General features: G+C 42.7%; 1 protein-coding gene across 1 annotated transcript; it reads left to right on the plus strand.

Moving 5' to 3' along the window:
• The first annotated feature begins 192 nt into the window (after window positions 1-192).
• On the plus strand, window positions 193-19280 carry C8B (complement C8 beta chain). The gene is made up of 12 exons (XM_075711247.1): window positions 193-284; window positions 2425-2578; window positions 3654-3795; window positions 4755-4896; window positions 7104-7236; window positions 8094-8291; window positions 10402-10642; window positions 12939-13067; window positions 13834-13997; window positions 16275-16428; window positions 17705-17773; window positions 19129-19280. The coding sequence occupies exons 1-12, from the start codon at window positions 193-195 to the stop codon at window positions 19278-19280; spliced, it is 1770 nt and encodes a 589-aa protein (XP_075567362.1).
• Window positions 19281-21092: the final 1812 nt, after the last annotated feature.

The raw sequence follows: 21092 nt of genomic DNA on the forward strand, positions 1-21092 counted from the left end.
CCTCGAGAAAGCCGTGTACTAACAATTGCAACATTTACCTTGTGAATCTGCCAGGTGGTGGGTCATCTGCTGTTTACAGTGTGGAAAAATGACCCAGTAATTTATCTTTCTCTACTTGAACCATTTTCAACCCCCCCAGCAGACGGAATAGGAGTGGTGGTGTTTTCAAATCGCTGATGGCATCTTGGAGCGATGAGCACAGCACGCACCGCATTTGCTCCGTACCCCGTCAAACTGTTGCTGCTTTATGCCGTGCTCGGCATCCTAACTGTTCATTGCTTTGGGTAAGTGGATGTTTCTGAAGCCATGTTTATGGGGTGATATGATAAAGAGGGAAAATCAGTATGGACTCTCTGCTTTCCCTTTGTATAGCACATAATTGCTGTCTTGAGCAATTTCTGTATTTCTAATTAATAGCAAAAGACATTGTTTTGAAGTTAATGTAGTGCAATGTGTCTGCCTTTAGAAAAGTAATCCTGTTTGATAAATCTGAGACGACAAATTGCCACAGTCGTGTTGTAATGTGGAATTCTGTTTGCAACGAGCAGCCTCCTCCTGTGCTAGCTGCCTGACAGTGTGCTGGAAAGATGGGGTTTTGTTTTCTTTGAGTACGTAAATGGCAAGAATCTGGCTGATAGTTGTTTCTTTCTCTTCTAGCTTAATAGATTTTGCTCTTTCAGAGGACTACAATCAGTGACTGTAATCTTTCCAATCTAACTATATTTTTCCACTGTTCTCTGAACTTTGAGCTCTGATTTCATGCCTCAGTGAGCTGATGAGTTTTTGTAATTCTCTTATTTCATGTGATTTTTAATATGCAGTAATGGGAACCCCTTGCCAGGCACTAAATCATACTTAAAGCTTCAGCCGTTGCCATTCCTTGTCTTGGTGGAGGAATTGGGAACACTACCGTGGTAGTTTGCTTGTCAAAGTGGATATGAAAAGAAACTAATTGTCAATGTTTTACTAAAGCTTCCCACTTAGATTAGGTGCTACAAGGAAGCATTTGTCTGGGATGAGGATTTAATCAGAAATACTGAATCTGCCAAAATAGTAGGCAACATTTTAGCTGTGGTATTGTGGAAACCTTGGAGGCAGTTGTCACATGAGGGGGCGAGAGAGGGGGTGGGCTGAAGAGTAAAGGCTCACACTTGTGGTTCAGGTTCATTAATGGGATGAGAGGGATTAATGGGTTAATGACTCTCTATTGTGAACTGAGAATAGAGTCTAAGACTAATGGTTATGGCCAGCTTGGGAAAAAATAGCCTGCTTGGCAAAGGGAGGCATGTAAGCCTGGTTTTCAAAAATGCTGAGTGTATGCCAGCCCTTAGCATTGCAACTGGTGTTTGTCATGGAGGTGTCCAACCTCGGAGCTGTTCATCGTGTGCGGCAGTGAGGTACCAAAGTGCTGGCCATACTGCAAGCAGCAGGGAGCGATGGGACAAGGGCAGGAACTGATGGTGCAGCTTTTACTGCTGGCCACTGTCCTGGTTTTAGCTGGGATAGAGTTAATTTTCTTCCTAGTAGCTGGCATAGTGCTGTGTTTTGGATTTAGTATGAGAATAACGTTGCTAACACTGATGTTTTAGTTGTTGCTAAGTACTGCTTACACTAGTCAAGGACTTTTCAGCTTCCTGTGTTCTGCCAGGTGCACAAGAAACTGGGAGGGGGCACAGCCAGGACAGTTGATCCAAACTGGCCAAAGGGCTATTCCATACCATATGTCGTCACGCTCAGTATATAAACTGGGGGGAGTTGGCCAGGGGGCAGCAATTGCTGCTCAGAAACTGGCTGGGCATCGGTCAGCGGGTGGTGAGCAATTGCATTGTGCATCACTTGCTTTGTATATTATTATTACTATTATTATTATATTGTTATTACTACTACTACTATTTTACTTTATTTTATTTTAATTATTAAACTGTTCTTATCTCAACCCAGGAGTTTTCTCACTTACTCTTCTGATTCTCTCCCCCGTCCCACCAGGGCACCACTAGCTGCGTGGTGCTTAGTTGCTGGCTGGGGTTAAACCTCGACAGCCACTTTGCCAGGTTATTTGGTAGGGCTTGTGTAACTTGAGATGAAGCCCAGGTTGGTGGGACATGGGTCGAGTTTCCCATGCTGGCTAGATCAAACGTGTGTCCTGCAGTCACCCCTCCTGAGTGCTCTGCAGACTTACTCTCATGGTGGTGTTATAGAAGACTGGGTCTACTTTTGGGCACTGAAGAATGGATCAGGTTTCATATAGAATTAATGCCAGTATGAAATGAGTACCAAAATATACAGGTTGCATGGAAGATTTGGTGAGGTCTAACAAGCGGTAGTTCTCTTTGGCATATAGTTTTGCATGGTTATAGGCCAAGTTGCTCTGTCCTCACAGCTTGGTGGTTTCACACCCTCAAGCTCTCATGTTGTTGAATGCAGTGGTGAAAAGGAGTCCCTTAACCTGAGTGGCACCAACAAGAGCGTGGCTAACGGCAGGTGGGCCCGATCTGTGAGCAACCTGCCACAGCCCCGCGACTGCGTGCTCTCCGCCTGGTCCTCATGGAGCAAGTGCGATCCCTGTCAAAAGAAAAGGGTGAGTGTTTGTGGTCTAGGCATGAAGTCTGAGAAGCTGGGAGGCAGGACCTCCTCCAAGCCTTGTCTTTTTTGTCCATGGGGTTGGGCAAACAGGAAGGAGCTGCCAAGGAAAGCCCTGTACAGGTGAGACTGCGGGCTTTTGCTTTCAGGTGGCTTTTAGCTCTTCAGCTCTTCGCCCCCAGTAACTCCAGTGGTTTCCAGGCTGCCTTGCTGTCCTAAGAAGTTGTAAGCCCAGACTTGGTGAAAACACGGGTGGGCAGCCCAGGCTTTGCAGAGACTTTCTCTCCAACACAGTCCTCTTCTTCCAGTGTCAGTGCGAGGCACCATCCCCACTAATGGTCCTCCGTGAGACCTGGAGACACTCAGTGCCTCTCCAGATTAAGATGCTTTTTCTTGTCTGCCAATGAGCATTTTCTGCCCAAGAAGCCCCATCAAACAAAGTAATGATCCCAATAGTGTGAAGAGCAAAATCCCCGCTGCTAGAGGGACCTCTGTTAACAAGTTGGAGAAGCCATTCCCAGGCTTAAGCAAGACTAACCACTGACAGGAGTTGGGAAGAGTGAAGCTTTGTATCAAAGAGTTAAACGTAAAAGCTGGGAAAAAAAAGGAGGGCTAACATATTGGACCGAGTAATTGACTGTTTCACAGCAGTGTTGTGGGCGGGAAAAAATCCCTAATGATACAGAGGGCCAAGTAAATACACTGACAGAAAGTAACAAGGGATGTCGTTACCAGCGCTAATTGAAAGAGGAGATGTAACTGAATCCTTCCTTACTCTTGCAAATGCCCGCACTACCCTGTCAGGCTCATTTAAACAAACTGTCAAAGAAAAGCAAACTTTCCTTCATCCCTTCCAATCCTCAATCCTTCCTTAGTAAAATTAAAACTGTCACAGATTAAAAACCTTTGAAATGAGGCACGTTACCAGCATCACACTTCTTTGCCGACACTTTTTTTAATGTGACAGTACTCTTAGATCAGATCTCCCCGACACAAAGTTTGTTTTTTAACTAGGCAAGCGTAAAATTCACAATTTCTGTACACTTGAGTCAATATTTTTTATTTCATCACAGTACAGATTTTCCCGCCTGGAACAACCTTCTCAGTTCGATGGAGATCCGTGCGATTACTCTGACAAAGAAACTGAAGACTGTGTTACAAATGATCCTTGCAGGAATAAAGTTAGATGTGAAGGGTTTGTGTGTGCAGTTACAGGTAAGGACTTACGGAGTGAGAAGTGGTGCTCGGCTGGCATCTCTGACACCACCATGCCGAACTTTCTGCTTCTACAAAAATTTGCTGGGACAAAGAGATGTCAGGAGTTGACCCAGGATCATCCATGCTTGTGATGTGTTTGCATCAGTGATTTTGAGTTAGTCTATTAGCCAACATCTGTCAGTCTAAAGCATGTCTTTAAAATCTCCAAATAGGAAATTAAACCCCAGATATATCAGTAAAATCTCTAGCACAAGTGGATCTGACAACAGCAGGAGAACATGCACTGGGCATTCTTGACACATGCCCAAGAGCACAGCAGGTTATGATGGCGGTCCTCATGGCATTTCCCTCCATCCCTATCAATGACTAATTAGTTGGGAACACTGTAAGCAGGGAAGCAAGGCAGCAGTTAGCCGTATCCAAAATTTGATCAGCCTCTGCTTTGCATCTGCACCCTGGCAGCAGAGAGGGAAGTGTGCAGGGAGCAGGGCGCTGGGGCAGAGGGGAGCTCAGCACAGGAGATGGGGCAAAGGAAAGCAACCTCTGATGTCTGTCCCCCAGGCTAGTGTTATGGTGAGACTGAAAAACAAGAATTCAGTAATTATGGCCGTGGGAAGGGGGAAAAATATAATTCCATATACCAGGTCTGCTAAACAGTCTCCAGCATGTTTGTTTTCTCAAAACGAAAAAATTTTAGCAACAAAAAAATTCTATTCTTTTTTACACTTTTAATTAGGGATTTTATTTTTCTAGGTTGACCAAGGAATTTTAAGATTATTAAAGTTTTGAACAAAGCTGAGCAGATGGAGTTTGGTGATCCATGCAGATACAGAAGAAATATTTTCCAGCTAGAATTGAACCATGCACTACAGGAGTCTTTTATTTTGTTTCTAGACTCTGAGTCAGGGACTGTGATAATAGATTGTTTTATGAGTAATTTACACCTTGCATCCTAGGGAGATGCATTACACGGAGGCTGCTTTGTAATGGGGATGATGACTGTGGGGACCAGTCAGATGAAAAAAACTGCAAAAAAGTGTTTAAAAAATGTGACCAGAAGATGGAGCAATACTGGGGAATAGAGAATCTGGCAAAAGGGTAAGTCAGTGACCTTCATGAGATGTTTTCTTACTTAAGGATAAGAATGATCTGATGTGGCTTCAGACATAAACATTGAATGGAGAAAAGCTGTAGCAATTGCTGTATCCAGGAGTTAGCATCCAACAGCCCTTGGGGTCCTGATCCAAAGCCTGGTGGGAAAATCCTTATTGACTCCATGAGTCTTTTGGAGAGAGATGAGGTGAGTAAAAGTCCCAGATGTACCCAGGAGTACTTGTGCACCCTCCAGAGACCATCAGCTCAGCTTGCAAATATGTCCTGCAAGAGCCTGTGCATGCTCTTTGTGTTGCCAAACCCCGGTGAGTGAAGAGGGAAATGTCAACACCAAACATTTCTCCAATGTCTGCAGGTACTTGTGCTTAAATTAATCAGTGGGAGAGTTTTGATAATACAATTATTTTGCACAGATATAAGTAGAGTTAGACTTTGGCCTAATTCAGTCTGTAGGGAGCAGGAATGTCCTAGCCTTTAGGAACCAAAAGACTACTTCAAACTGTGCTTTTGAAGTAAAAGCAAAGGAGGGTTTATTAAAATCTGAACATAGAGTTATACCACTCCTTATAGAGTGACATAAATCAGCATCTTGGATTGCCTAAAATCTGAACCTGGCTATGAATTTGTATTTTAGCACAGTGTATGGGTTTGGGGGGGGTGCGGTGTAAAAACATCTTTGTTTTCTTCCATGACAGTGAAAAATAGTGGAATTTTTGTCCTTTGCATGAGTGGGGTAAGATGAACGTGCATGTTAGCAAGCCCCAACTTTGTGGGGATTCAAATCCACATCTGAAGTGATCTAGCTTTTACAGGCTAAGACTGTGGCAACTTTCTGTAAGATCAGACAGTGTGAAAAGAGTCTTTTCTCATTCTGCAGGAAAAAAAAACGCTTTTTACATAAAAAAAGGAAAAGAAAAAATCATGTTGCAAGGAAAAAATTATAATTTCCTCCTTATTCTCTGGAGATATGGCTGCTGTACATGTCATTGCTAATGCTTTGTACTTCTGAGTTTAATCAAAATTAAAAATAATGTTCGACAATTATAGGAGTACGCTTCTCATCTCTTTGAAGCTACAATTGCTCAGTAATTTGCTTTTAGTGGACTTCCCTTCTTTTCAGATTGTTCTAAAATTAGAGTTAATATTTTAGAGCTTCAGAGTCATTACCATGCAAGCGTTTCCCCCCAAAATAAGGAGAGGCAGATCTAACAGAGGTCTGGAATGCTAATAGGGACACAACATGGACTATTAGCAATATTTTTTTTTTCTGGTGAAGTTTCCTCTAATGACTCTTGTTACTACTTGAGTATGAGTTTGTGGAGGTGAGTGCCATGTTCTCAGCCGTGTGCCATGAGGGTGATGGGGAGGTGTCCTGACAGTGAATAACAGAAGGGTTTTTACTGCAACATATCCCACCAGCAGCAATAGGAAAAGCAAATAAGCCTGGTTTAATCACTCCATCTGAAAAAATTGCAGTGCAACATCCTTTCTCAAACAGACAGGTTAAGATTACTGTCCATCATCCACTAAAATCAAAGGAAAACTTCCCAGCGATTTCAAGGAGTAATTGAACAATTGCTTGAGTACCTAGATCTTGTCCCCTGACAATTTTCACTCTCATCTATGGTTGATCCTTGACCAACCCAGCCAAGATTATGAATGATAAACTAGAACAAAGAAATGTAAATTAAAAATTAGTCTGGTCTGATGGCATGGGTTGGCAAACCAGTCTTTGAAGACCCTGCTGGATGGTGCTGCAGTGCCATGGGCATCCGGGGATGCTCGGAGTGGGCAACCTGGTGGGGTGGGGGTTTGGCTGGTCCAGTTTTTTCTGCTTGTCCCACAGAGTTCCAGTAAAGGCTACAGAAGCTGCCAGTGCTGGTGGCAGTAATGCTCTGGTGTCATTCCTAGCTGGATAGTGAAAATTGCCCTTCTGTAATTAATATATTCATTGAAGTGTCAAAATTTGACTCTGTCTTTTGCTTTCTTGTTTGTTAGGTTTTTCTGGAGCAAGTGAGTTAGAAAGTGAGAGAGGCAAAACTTTCTTTTGGAGTTTCAAAATACAGAAGCCCTCAAAGACAAAACAAAAAGCCCTCAGCCAAACAAAAAAATCTTTTGCCTTTCTCAGACAAGTCATTTGATATTTACCCCTAAATTGATGATAATATTTTGCTCTTATGCTTCATGTACAGGTTAAATATCTTCACAAACAACTTGGAAGGATTAGTTCTTGATCACTGGTACTATGCTGGGGGATGTTATCCCCATTATATTGTGGACACAAGATTCAGAAAGCCATACAATATAGAAAGCTATATACCAGAGGTATGTGTCAGATTCATCTGCAAATAAACGTACATACATATATTCCAGTAAATTTAGTAATACCGATAAAGCTTCATTACTAAATAATTTTATAAAGAATTACAAAATTCGTGAGATCAAATGGGATGAGACTGAATTTAGCCCTACTTGCAGAACATCATCATACCCCACACACTATATGAAGTTGGACAAGTCCCCTTATAATATCTGTGTGCACTGGAATAGGTGGCAATGTTCCCTTGGACCTTTGCATTACAAAAATTGAGCCTAACCTTCCTGGTGCCATCTGTCCAAGAGGGCCCAAAAGCCACCCGGTGGGCATGGAGAGGTTAATTTTAGGCAGAATGGTGGAGTGCCTTGAGACCCAGGCTGGGAAAACTGTCCTTGTGCAACAGCCTAGGATTTAGCAGCACACCATGTGCTTTCTGTGAAAGCTTATTTCTGTGGTGCCTCAAAGCTATATTTCAAATATTATATATTTGACCTTAATGCTCGTGATGACATAGCATCATATTTTTGAGTGTTGCCCACTAGGAAACCTTTTCCTTTTAGAATTCGTACTTTAATTGATGCCTGTGTTTAAGATTTCACCTTCTTTGCATAAGATTGACATATTAAGTAGAAGCCTGAGGTCCTTACAGTATGGAGGAGATAGTAGCTTTCCTGCTGCTGTAAATCAAGTGTTCTTGAAGTACCAGTGTTAATAATAATAGTGCTTTGCAATTATACAAGGCTTTTCATCTTCAAAGTGCAAGCATTAATTCACAAGTATGTTTGTATCTGTATTCCTTCCCCATGCTGCAGGTCTACAATTGCTATGCAGGAAATTAAACATGTTGGTTTTGCTTTCTGTTTAGACCAAAGGCAAATATGATTTTACAATGACTGAATATAACTCCTACTCAAGTTATGAAAGCAGCGTCCTGAATGCAAAAGCTTCACAGTCTAGCTTCTCGTTTGGTATAAATGTACTAGGACTGTTTGAGCTTGGTTACAGTTCAACTGACAACAGGTTCAGCAAGTTCATTCAAAGGATGAAAAGATTTTCTTCAACTGTAAGTACTGCTCCACTTAATTCTCTGCTAACATGTTATCTGTATGTGTGTGTATGTTGGTTTGATCCTTGTTATCAGGTCAGCAGCCATGACTAGGATAAATGAAATCTTTCCTCCTGATTGGATTTTGCAGTTTGCATTGGTCAAGTGTTTACTAAGGCCACAATGCCTTCATTTGTGTTTATAGCACCCAGGAGCTTTTCCATTCACCTATCGGCCAGGAATTGGACTGCCTAACCTCCAAAATCAGCCACAATTGAGTGCAGCCTGTCCAGTGTCCTGCTGGGCATCCACATTTGGATGTTTGGAGTGAATTCTTTTTCAAAAAGTGAAACTAAGAAGCTGGCTCCATATAGTGAACTCGCTAGTAGGAGATGTACAAGTGACACTCCTAACAGGGTCTCCATGCTGCACCCCAGCCATCAGATGCTGTGCACCTTGCCCTGCTGGCCGTTAAAAAGATTTTACCACTGATGCCAAAGCAGTCTGGCAGGTGGGAGGCGAGTGGGTGCAACCAACACAGTGACTTCTCCAAGGGAATCTGCACAGGTAGGATTGGGGTTTAGCTAACAAACCCAGGAGCCCAGAGTTCCCTCTGCCTTATGGGTGAGTTACAGTGACTAATAGAGAAATCTGAGGTCAAAGAAGGGCAAATAGGATTTTCTCCAGTGCCAGGAATTTCTGCATCGGTACACACAGTCCAGAAACTGGTCTATGGTGTAGACGGCTATTGTCTGTGCGATCACTGCAGAGTATCATCTCACACGTGAAGGGCCATCCCACTTTTAGGTGGGTTCAGCAAGGCAGGAGCTGTCACTTCTGTAAATGGTAACGCAAACAGTGAAGCCAAGCTGTTCAACTGTAGGGCAGCCTTGACAATAACGTAGAATGAAAACCGCTAGCAGGCCTTCCATGGGTTTAATTATAAACTAACACATGGCATTTTACTCCGGCTGATGTGATCTGTCTGCCGAGTACCTCATTCACTAGATCAGGACACACACAACACAAAATACGGATGGCACAATCACTTCCAGTCTTGTCTGTGGAGATTTGGCCGCAGCTGTGATCTGACGCATGCTTTAAGCCGGCTGGAGATGCTTTAATCTATAACTCCTAGGACTGCTTTATGAGATTCAGTCTGAGGTAGTGTGCACCATCATTTGATTTCTTTTTTTCATCTGTTATAGCTGTAAACAAACCTAGCTTTTGTCAATGAGTTAATAGTATCGCTGACCTGTGTCTCTCCCTCGGTATAAAGTGCACGCTGGAATGGCAGAGTATTCCTTGTTGCTATTAAACTTGCATTTTCTTCCTGCAAAGCAGTATTTCCCATGACAAGATCAGAGGTATATAAGAAGCATTTGCAATAGATATCCATAAAGAAAACCAATGCTAAGTCTTGATTTTATTATTTAAGCTACAGAGTTCTATATTGAACCCCCACGATGTGCTTGTTCTGCTGGCCCAAACAACTGGACACTAAATCCTTTGAACATGACGAAAGACTTCTTCTGTTCCTGACTTTTGTGCCAGAAAGGGGAGATATCCATGTACATGTACCTATCTATACAGAGACATATAAATACATTTGTGTGTGTGTGTGCGTGTGTGTTTGTGTTTTCTTCTTTCCTTTGAGCTTTCTTAATGGCATATTCAGTGGAATATAAATACTAATTTGGATCAGCCAGAGAATTACTATTTCACATATAAATCATCATGATTTCAGATGTCAGAATTTTTCAGGAGAGAGCTTGTAAGAGACAAAGGCTGGTCAACATTACTAGGCATAGAGCAGTCTCGGGGGATGGTGCTTGTGTCCTTGCATCCTGGGTCTGTTAGAGCCTGGAGCCTGCCTTTCCCTATGTTCCCGTCGATGGGTGTCTACCCCTCTTCCTTCTTCCTGCTCTAATACCACTCAGAATCTAGTTTTTCAGAAACTTTACTACTAAAAGTTTTGGTTTTGCTAAATTAAAAGATTTCCAGTTGCAAACTGTTAAATTGATAAATTGTGACCAGTGTTAATCGTTTAATAGCAAATCACTACATGTTGTCACAAGAATGACATCTGTCACTTCTGAATTCTCTTGTGTTTTTGCATTTCATGTAGTCCAGCAAATTCATTCATGCCCGTTCTGAGCTGACTATTGCCATTTATAAGCTGAAGCCCCGAGCCCTCATGCTGCATTACGAGTTCCTGCAGAGACTGCGTCAGCTCCCGTCAGAGTACAGCTACGGGGAGTACAGAGAGCTCTACAGAGACTATGGGACCCATTACATCACAGAGGCTACCATCGGTGGCATCTATGAATATACTTTAGTCATGAATGGCAATGAGCTCCAAAAGGCAGGTATGTGCATCTGATGGTTGTGAAAAAGCTTTGGGGACAGCTTTGTGGTAGGAAAACCCCTCTGCAGGCACGCAATGATGGTTCAGGTCTGAGGTCAGAAAAGAGAGATGGTGGAAGGAGTCAACAACATCTGAAAGAAAGCCTGCAGGAAACATGGGAGTAGAAGTGCTTTATGGCAGTGAATAAAGAGCCTGGTTTTCAAAGCATGCTCAGCATCATGGGCTTCATTTAGCTCTCAAGCTGTGGGTGCTGCCAGTTCACAAAAAAAGGCCCTGTAGCAAGTATTTTAGACAACACGTTTTGGAGGCTGACAAGATGTTGAGATGAATGAGAAGCATGTAGCTTAATGCTTTTGTTAGCCTTGAAAACCTTCACCTAAGTTCTTTTTCCATTGCCTTTCAAATGACAGTTTTGAAACACCTTTAGCCTCGAGAGCTTTTCCAGCATGTAGGAAACAGTAAATAATTTGCTGGGTGATTCTTGTGCTTGACATTGCTCTTGCTCTTTGACTCTGGCTTCCTTTTTTGCGAGAAATGATGTTGTGTAGGGTAGAGCAGGCCATGTGACATTAATCAATAGCTGCACTCTCTTATTTATTCATTGGCATGGGAGTGAGTAACTGCCTTCGCTGTCTATTTGCGAAAGCATTTAGCGGACTCTGCCATGTGTGACGCTCAGTCTGTTCGCTCTTCTGTTGTCTAGGAAGTTGCTTATCCTGTAGTCAGATACAGCCTGGAGGGACAGAATTTAGGTTCAGATTTCAGATCTTCAAAACATTAGCACTGCCCAGTTTCTCAGCTGTTGGTGTGGGCCCATCACCAGTCACATTTGAATTAATGTGTATTATTGTTTGCATCAAAATGCTACCTGTCAGCATCTGCTGACCTAGATCAGGATCGTGCAGTAGTACCAATATTTTCACACTATCCCCAGTGCTGAGCTCAGCTGTAAGTTCTCATCGGGGTTGGGTGGGTCTAGTCTGAGAATTCAGGTTTTTCCCTTCAAAACCATCATTATGTTTGGACTGTCTGTGCTGGAAATCAAAGTCTTGTTTTGCAGGTCTAGTATCACACACCGTGTCACATGGTTGGTATTTGTACTGCTTTCACATAGCTTGTGATATGCTAGATCATAGAATCATGGAATGCTTTGGGTTGGAAGGGACCTTTAGAGACCACCTAGCCCAACCCCCCTGCAGTGAGCAGGGACAGCTTTAACCAGATCAGGTTGCTCAGAGCCCCATCCAACCTGACCTTGAATGTTTCTGGGGATGGGGCCTCCACTACCTCTCTGGGCAACCTGTTCCAGTGCCATGGTTCATGATTTGATACTTTCTGTGGGAAAGACAGCAGGAGAGAGGTCTGGATTGTGCTGCACAAGGATGTCATAAAATAGTGGTTCCTGCCTTCAGGTGTATATGGACTATGAAGATTAATAGGGGCCATCCTGTGTCAACCCAAAACTCAGTGCATCCTCTTTTCTGATCTAGAAACTGGCCAATATCATTTGTATGAGAAGTGCATAAGAAGAGGACAGCCATAAAGTGATGCTTGTGTTGTGAATTCATGTAAACATTTGTATCATCAAGACATGAGTTTAACTAAATAAGTAAAGAATTCAGGGAAATGTGGGGGATTACAACAAAATAGCAGAGAAAGAAAAGAGATACTTGGGTGTGGTATCTGGTGTTTCACCATGATAACTGCTTAAGTATTCATGAGTGTCAAGACAGGAAGGAGTTTGGAGAAGGACTTTGGGGAAGAATGTATGAAGGATTTGCAGATTTTTAGGACAACCTCTTATATGCCAGGGAAAAAAAATTGTAGTAGAGCTTCATAGAGAAACTTCCATGAAACAATTAAGGCTCTTATGGCAGCAAAGAATTGGAGATGTGAGCTAGCAAAGAGAGGAAAAGCTGCTTCATCTGCTACTCTTAGAAAGCCTGGCTCCTGATAATAGGGGTGGGTGGTGGGTAGCCCTTTGTCAAAGACATTTGGCGTTTAAGTCACAGGCCAGGCTCCCACTCACTGCAGCTCTGCATAACCCAGTACAGCTGAGTTGGTAATTAAAAGCCTCCTCTTCCAGCATTTACCTTGCATTTGTGCTTGGTTTCAGAGTTCTGTAAAATGTAGAGATTTCATGTAGATCTGTTAAATATCCCAAAAAAGGCTTCTTCATCCCATCTGCTTTTTTTCCCAAAGGAAAAATATTTATCAACTCGCGTTTTCTGTGTATATGGACACAAACCATCGAACAGTTGTATTAAAATGCTGCAATTTTTTTGTGTGTATTTAAGGTTATTCTCTGAGCGATGTCCAGAAATGTGCACAGTATGGTTTTAACATTGGTGTGAGTATTAAGTATGTCCATCTGATGCTTGGAATGACTGAAGCCGACTGTAAAGCCCTTTTGAAAGAGGTTGGAGGTAACACTTTTGCCATTTAATTTCTAGCCTTTGCCATAGTGAAAAGAAGATTTTGTGATCTTGTCTGCCTGAAGTATTTCCCCACTCCCTCACAGCTGCTTTTGAGTCTGCTGGCTAACCCCAGCCAAGCTTAACAGAGGTGTAGATGTCTCACAGCTTGTTTTTTTGCAAGATTTTCTTTGCTGGATAGAGAAGAAATATCTGCTCAGTGTCCCAGGCAAAAGCAGGGACAGATCAACCATTACACACCTGGCTGGTGCTGTGTTACCATTCCACCCACCTCTCAGCAGAGCAGCCCAGCATGCTAGTTTTTGCACCCAAAAAAAGCCCAAATGGGGAAAGCAGGGAGGTAATGGTGTTGTGGGAGCCTCAGGGGACATACGGGAAACTGGGGGCATGCACCTGAAGATATGTGGAGGAGAACGAGCTACATTCATGATGGTGGGGAGCTTCGGGCTGTGGAAGGGCCTGCAAGCTTATAACCATAGGTTTATATATATATAACACCTACATTTCTTAATTTAGGAGGAGAGATATAGGTAGGGTTCAGGAGGGGAGGATGGGGGTATCACTGCAAGGGAGCAATAGGGGCACAGGACACAGCATAGGAAACCAGGCTTCACGTGTGAAACACTTTTAGCCTTTTTCCTTTCCTCTCTCGGTGGGATGGGTTACATACAGGGGTGCTTTGCTGTGATACCTCATCTGCAATCGAAAAAAGGCATACCTGAGCAGAGCTGGCCACTTTCTGAATGCATTTTTGCAGAAAGCACCTCCAAAAAACAGTATGTGGAAGATTTCATCGCCCTTGTTCGTGGTGGAGCAAGCGAACACATTGCCACGTTAGCTTACAAAGACTTGCCAACGGTTACACTCATGCAGGAGTGGGGAGATGCTGTACAGTACAACCCTGAAATCATAAAGCTAAAGGTACTGTATCCATCACTTTGTTCAACCTCACTTAGCTGAGCACCTTGGAGAACTTTGTGTTTAAATAAACAGGATTTAAAGAAAAAACAGGGACATTTGTAGGGCAAATAATAGAACTGTATTGTGCAGCAGTTTCTCTAAGACTGGGTATTCAGAAAATCAAAGGTGTGATGTGTTAAAAAGGGTGTGGTTGGAAGTAGATAAACAGCTTTAACCCTTCTAACTTGGCTGTGCAGATGTAATCGCTTGCTGCCTACAAAGCAGATCAGACGATCCACCTTCTGTTTTACCAGCATATCACTTATCAAAAATATATCTGCCAGCATATATTTTATAAGGACTTTTTTTCTAGAAAGTTCTCCTGTCTTCTGTGAACACCAGTGACTATTTAGCAACAATTATCTCTGGTTCAGAAGGTCAAGTAGTTCACCATACATGCCTGGATGTTTGTACAGCTTAGCTAAACCTTAAAAATGTGAGTTAGGTTTTAAAGAGTCAAAGTTTTTTGATCCTGAAGAGTTTTAGAAATGCAAGGCACTGTAAAAGCAAAAAAGTGAGCAGAAGTATGCAGCAATTCTGCCTCATGATTTTTAATGTCAAAATAAGTTCACTCTGAGTGAATAGTACAGAGGTGCAAGAGAACATGCTTTTAAACAAGAGTTTGGACTGGTAGTGGTGGAAGTTGGTTTTATTGTTGTATAATGGGGTTTCATTGTAAAATTTAATTTTAGGCAAAAATATTTATATTTGTAAAAGGTCTTTGTTTCTCATTGAAAATTCTGACTTTTCATTAAAAAAAAAAAGGAGGTAAATTCTAAAAAATATGAAGCAAAGCAAAAATCAGTAATTTAGAGTGCCTGGCTGGTGCTTGCTGCAGTAAGAGGTAGCTTTCCCAAGCCCCTGGTGTGCTGTGGATTGACCTTCCAGAAATGTGCTGGGAGGTCTCTGGGCAGGAGACAACAGAAATGCAACCCTCTGTGCTAGATCCCATGTACAGAAAATTCTCCTACAAGAAATTGCAGCGTTCTTTGTCTTGCCTGGCATCAGTAACCAGGCTGCCCAGTGAAAAACTCCAGACGGATGTAATTTGGATTTGGTATCTATAATCCTTCATTTCCATACCAATATCCCTGTGGGGCTTGAAGATCAAAAGTACCAGCAGAGTGTGACTAAATGTCAGCCCAAGAATGCTTAGTTAGGGAAAACTAAAGCAAATCAGTTCATAAATCATCTGCTGAAGGGACTTGGCAGGTCACTCCTAGTGTATTTCCTCATTTGTATGATCTGAATTCAAAAAGCAAAGTATGGATCACAGATAATTGATGAAGAGTGAATGTACAGCAGCAGAAAATGAGCATTTTTTTATTGAAACATTCTTCTATTTCTTGTAGCTTGAGCCTGTGATAGCAGTAGGGTGCTCTTTCATGCTTACTGTATTGCAGTGGCCTGTATGGCAGGCATCCCTATAGCGAGAATGGAAATTTGGGATGGATCCTCTGATGACACGTGCCCATATCATCCCACTGGCATTAGTGGATGACTGGCAATATTGAGACCACACTTTAACTTTACCTTGTTTTCAGAAAAAAAAAAAAAAATGAGCAGACCAAAGTCTCCTTGGTCCCTATTGCATGTTCACCGTGCTGAACACCCCCTTCTCTTTTCCCACTGACCCCCATCTGCGGTGTTTGCAGATGAAGAACACAATTCTCTCCCTTATGAAGGCAGTGGAAACACTTATCTTGCCTTCATAAAGACAGAAGTCAGCCTTGAAATGCAGAAGTGGTTAAGCTGAACGTGCAAATGTGAATGCCTGTGACCATGTGCCTCTGGCTGTGCTGTGTGGCTGGCTGAGGAGAGAAGGAGATTTTTGTGGGTGGGTTTTGGGGATTCTTTTTAAATCAGAGTAACAGAGCACTCAGGAAATGTAAGTTTGAGCAAATCTGGTCTAAAAATTTCAGTATTAGGAAAATGGATGAGAAAGGATTTAATGAAACTTCTGTGAAACTTTGCCTGTTTGTCAATTAACAGTATGGCTATTGTATTTTATTATGCATTTGCAACTGCTTTGCTGTTGTAACCCAACAGGAGCATCCCTGTAAGTATTCCTGACATCGCTGCCTTGTTGTTCATGAGGTTTAAGGCAATACTAATGGGAAACGTAGAGCCTGTACCACAAGGCCTTCATTTCCCTCTCCAGCTGTGCTCCCACTGAGCCTTGCAATGCTTCCACCACCTTCAGCTTGGAAACGAAAACAGTTTCTTCCCTCCCTTTAGGCAGAGCCACTGTATCAGCTGGTGACTCCAACAGATTTTGCTAATGCAGTGGCAATAAAAGAAAATCTGCGACGGGCTCTTGACGAGTTTCAGCTGGAGACAAGTTCTTGTCGCTGTGCTCCGTGCCATGGCAATGGGATCCCCTTTCTGCAAGGTAGAAGGATTTTGCACCTCTTCTCTACCCTCTAAGAAAAATGAGGTGGGAATTTGTGGGGAGCGAGGAAGCTTGGCAAGTCATCTGCTCTTTAGTTTATCCTGTCATTTCTCTTTCAGGTAATTAATTTTTTTTTTTTTTAAGTTTGTCTATTTGTAGAGTGCCACCGGTAAGTAAAGACAGTAAAGTCAAGTGATAAGCCTTGTTAATGGGAGTGACCATCTGTATCAGTTCTGTGGAAGAATTTGTTCCATCTCAATTATGCATTAAAAAAAAACCCCTTGACATCTTTAAGTCTCCTCCTTTGCTTTTAAGATTGCTTCCATCCTCCTAGAGAAGTGACTACTGCTTCAGCATTAATTAGTGTTTGTAAAAGTGTTTTGAAGATGAAAAGCACCATGTAAGTGCCAAGCACAGTTATCACCGTCACCTCCCCCCCATTTCTAAGAGAAGCTGTCCTCCTTTGTAAGCAGGCTGTGATTTAAAAATGAAGGGGAAAAATAATCAAATTGAATGAAAACTGCACTGCCTAAACAGAGATATATGATGTGATGAGAGCTTCTAACAAAGGGACCATTTTGTCAAGTGCCTAATTCCAATCTGCATCTGCAAAAATACTGATGAGAATCGTTATCATCTAAATGTATCTAATGCAGAAACGATCACTTCAGGTACCAGATAGTTGATTGTAGCACTTAAAGGATTCGACTCATGATTACCCTTGTTTAAATAACTTTTTAGGAGCATTTCGTTTAGGATCTTCATAACAGGAGGTTTTAAATGACCAGTTTTTTTTCTTAAGTGGGAGCTCTCATCTGGGGTCCTGCCGTGGGATGCACACTGCAGTCCTGGGCAGCCGGCATGGGGTTATGGTGACTTTTCCTCTGGCACAAAGCCTAGCTGTGATGCTCCTGTCCCAGGTGTTCATTCCTGATGCTGCAGTTTGCTCCCCCTCAGCTCTACCAAGATATCTCTTTTGGAGAGGAGCAGGGGGACTGTGTGGTACTGTGGTTGCTGAATTACTGCACCAGTGTAGCTGAGGTTGAGCCGCAGAGCAGCAGCAGGAAGAAATGGCTGGGGAGGTGAGAGGGGCAGCAGGATAGTCACAGCTCCCCTGCTTTATTGCTATTTTATACTTTCACCATTGGAGAAAAATGCTGATATCATTTCACCTGCTGTCCCTTCCTCACAGAAGATGAAGCACTGAAAAGAAATGGGTGTCTGCAGGGAAATGTGACTTGAAGTCTTTAATCCCACCATCTCTGCTTACTTTCAGGAAGCAGGTGTGAATGCTTATGTCCCCTTGGCTACAGTGGCACTGCCTGTGAGATCAGCAACAGGAAAGGTAAGAGGGACCCCAAGTCTGAGGAGACAGTCCCAGTGGTATTTAGGAGTGTTTGGGGATGTCGGCTGATGGATGGGGCGTAATGCCCAGCGCTGGCTGTCCCCACTCTGCCCAGCCCAATGCACAAGGGTTTAGGGTCCTGTAAAGGTGATAGATATACTTTGCCTTCCCTCATCTAAATTGCTCTGCACTCATGAGGAGGTGGCTTTACTTTTGCAGTTCAAAGCTGCATAAACGCACCTTGCAATTCTATCAAAATAGGATTTCCTACCTAATTTACAGTCCCTGACAAGCCTCAGGTCTCCTCCAACAGCTCTAGATATACTACCGTGCATTTTAATCTTAAAATCTTATTATGTTGTTTTGAAGTGTTTACTAATGCTTCTTGGTCACTTTATATCACTGCTGTCTCCTGAATGATGTTCTTCACTCCTTCTAGTTTAGGATGATCTGTGAATTTAATCATTTTGTTTACTTCTTCCAGCTCATTAATTTAGATGCTAAATAATACCAGATCTCAGGCACCCAGAGCTCTGGCACCATCCCACAATTTGATGCACTGCATTTATCATTGCACTTTGTTTAGAGTCTTTTATCCAGTTCTCATTCTGCATGACTGTGTCCTAACTAAGCCAGGCTGAAATACATTTTAAGCCAAGAGTTCACTGAGCAGAGGGTCAATTTTGTACGTGTTTCTAAGCAAGTCCATGGAGCCTTAAACTGTGGAGTCACTTACACCTCATTCCAGTCTGCTTACTGCATGTGTAATCACATCCGACCCTCCCAAAGGCTCACATACATCCATCTGTCAACATGCAACTTCCTTTCTTGCACCCCTTTCCTCCTTTTACATTTTGCCTCCATGTTTGGCTCTATGATTCTCAGGATTTTGAATTTATGTCACTCACATGCTCAGGGTCCAGAAGAAACAGTATAATAGCAAAAACAATGGATAGAAAGCTAAATATTCAAGCTGTTGTTCATTGAAAAAGAACATGAACACTTCCCCTAGCACCTCAAAATGTGGCTGACACGAGTGTAGTTGCTTTTTTTCTTACCTAGGCTTGGGCTAAGTCAGAGAGAGAAACGCCCTACAAGCAGATATAAAGCCAATAGTTTTTTTTTTTCTTGTTCTTGCTGCATAAAGTGTGGTTTGAACACCAGAAATGCTGAACAGAGAATTAACGAACAGAGAATTAACATCTTTAAAACAATCACTCATTGTTAATGCTAGTGGTGTGGACAGGGACAGAGCTGTTTGTATTTAAATATGATTCATGGAAGCGGACAGCTCTTCCCATGGAAAGAGCTGCTTTATTCTGACAGTCCTTTCTGGCTTTGGGTTTTTTTTCCAGATGCTGCTACTAATGGAAACTGGGGTTGCTGGGCCAGCTGGTCTCCATGTTCAGGAGGTCAACGAACAAGGAGACGACAGTGCAACAACCCTGCACCACAGAATGGTGGTTCATCATGCTCAGGGCCAGACACTGAGACAGTTACTTGCTAGAGGGAATCATTAGGAACTTATGAGCAGTTTGCAGACTGAGTGGGAAGATGTTACCTGACCGGCCTCACTCTCCTTATGGGTCTTGTCCAAGTGCATTGAAGTTGGAAACATTTCAGAAGACAATGGGGGCTGGGTGTGTGTTACGAATCACACCTTTGGACATGCTTTGCAGTTGTCTCATGGGATTGAATGTGCTTACTGTTCTTAATATTTTTACTTCTCTCTGTCTTTATTGCAATGGGCTAACTGAGACAAGCTTTATCTCCTGCCTTATTTGGTAGATGCATGATTTTAAATTTTACTGTCTTGTTTTTGAAGGGTCCTTTGAGATAGAAAACACTGTTTAATCTTACGTGCACCAGAATGTACACTAATAGGCAGCTTCTGTGAAGACAGCTGTGTCATGTGGAGCAAAATACAGCATATTAAAGTCTAAATCTCAATAAGCACAATAGTATCTAATGTGACATTTAAAGCCGCTGTGCCTCACTACCCCAGTTTCTCAATTTATTGTATTTAACTTAAATTGTCTGTCGTATTAGAAATTGTCTTGAAGGAGCAAAAACCGAATTGTGAAGAACAGTCTGGTGACACCAAAGCATTGTTAGACTATACAGCAGTGGTACTCTTACTGCAGCAATGGGCTTCCTCCTGTGCATTTCAGAGAACATTTTCTATGTATAGATACACTGAGAGTATTAGATACACCCCACTACACTCAGATACACCTGATGCTCTGGTTCCTTGGGAAGCGGGGGGAAAGACAGGGGGATGCTACTGGGATGGGGCGTTGGAAAGCAGCTGCTGCTCCTTCTGCTGCCTGGAGATATTGGAGGACAGGAGAGATGGCTACACTTGCAGGAGAGGCTGAACCTCCTGCACCCTGACTAGGGGCTGTCACTCCAGGATGCCAGGACCCTCCGCTGGAGCAGGATGAGCAGCCAGCTTTTCTGTAATTCTCTGTCATGGGCAGGATAAATGGAACATTTTGGAATAAATGTCTTTGCACATCCCCTGAGGTCTTCTGCCCTTAGTAGTTGCCTCTGCCCCAAACAGGCTCTGGTTCATCTGTCTGATCCCATGAAAGCCTGTATTTCAGCAGCTGTATTGCTAGTCCACTCAGGTTAGGACATCCAAGATGGACAGAGTTTGCTATGAAATGATCCAAAGCAAAGTGTGTGTGGTTTGCCCTTTGTTACTGTACCTGGAGCCGTGCATCGCAATCCAGGTCAAACAAAAGAGGAACTTTTAATATTGTGCACCATTTTATGACTGACCTGAGCCTGGATCGTTCCAGGGACTTGCCTCCTGCAGCTTCATTGGTGGTTAATGATTTTTGCAAAGACATTTGGTGGGGCATGCTGTAAAATAACCAGCAATAGCTTTACTCCAGGAAAACAATTCCACCAGTGCAAAGTTGTTCATAAGTGTTGTGAGTCTTCTAACATCTGCAAGGTCAAACACTTCTGTGGGTTTTTAGCAATGCTGGTGATGATGGGTTGGTATCACCAGTTTCTCTCCTTTCTGACTGACGCTGTCTAAACATAATTCTTGTAAGAACAGCTCAGGCTCTCTGACATCTGAACAATGGAACGTGCATTTAGTTGTAGCCCTCATGCCGCCTCCACATTTATCGACGAGGTTTCTGTGACAGCTTTAAGAAAGGAAGAGCACATTGCATATGTAAAAGAAGAGTGCTCTGTACTCATTACGGGCTTCGTAATTGAGCTGCCAACCCAAAATATTTCCGTTATCCACTGTGTAACTGTGATATCTTTTGTGTGATAGAAATTTGCCAAGAGGTTCATTTCA

The sequence above is a fragment of the Pelecanus crispus genome, chromosome 5 (assembly GCF_030463565.1).
Source record: "Pelecanus crispus isolate bPelCri1 chromosome 5, bPelCri1.pri, whole genome shotgun sequence".
Lineage (NCBI taxonomy): Eukaryota > Metazoa > Chordata > Aves > Pelecaniformes > Pelecanidae > Pelecanus > Pelecanus crispus.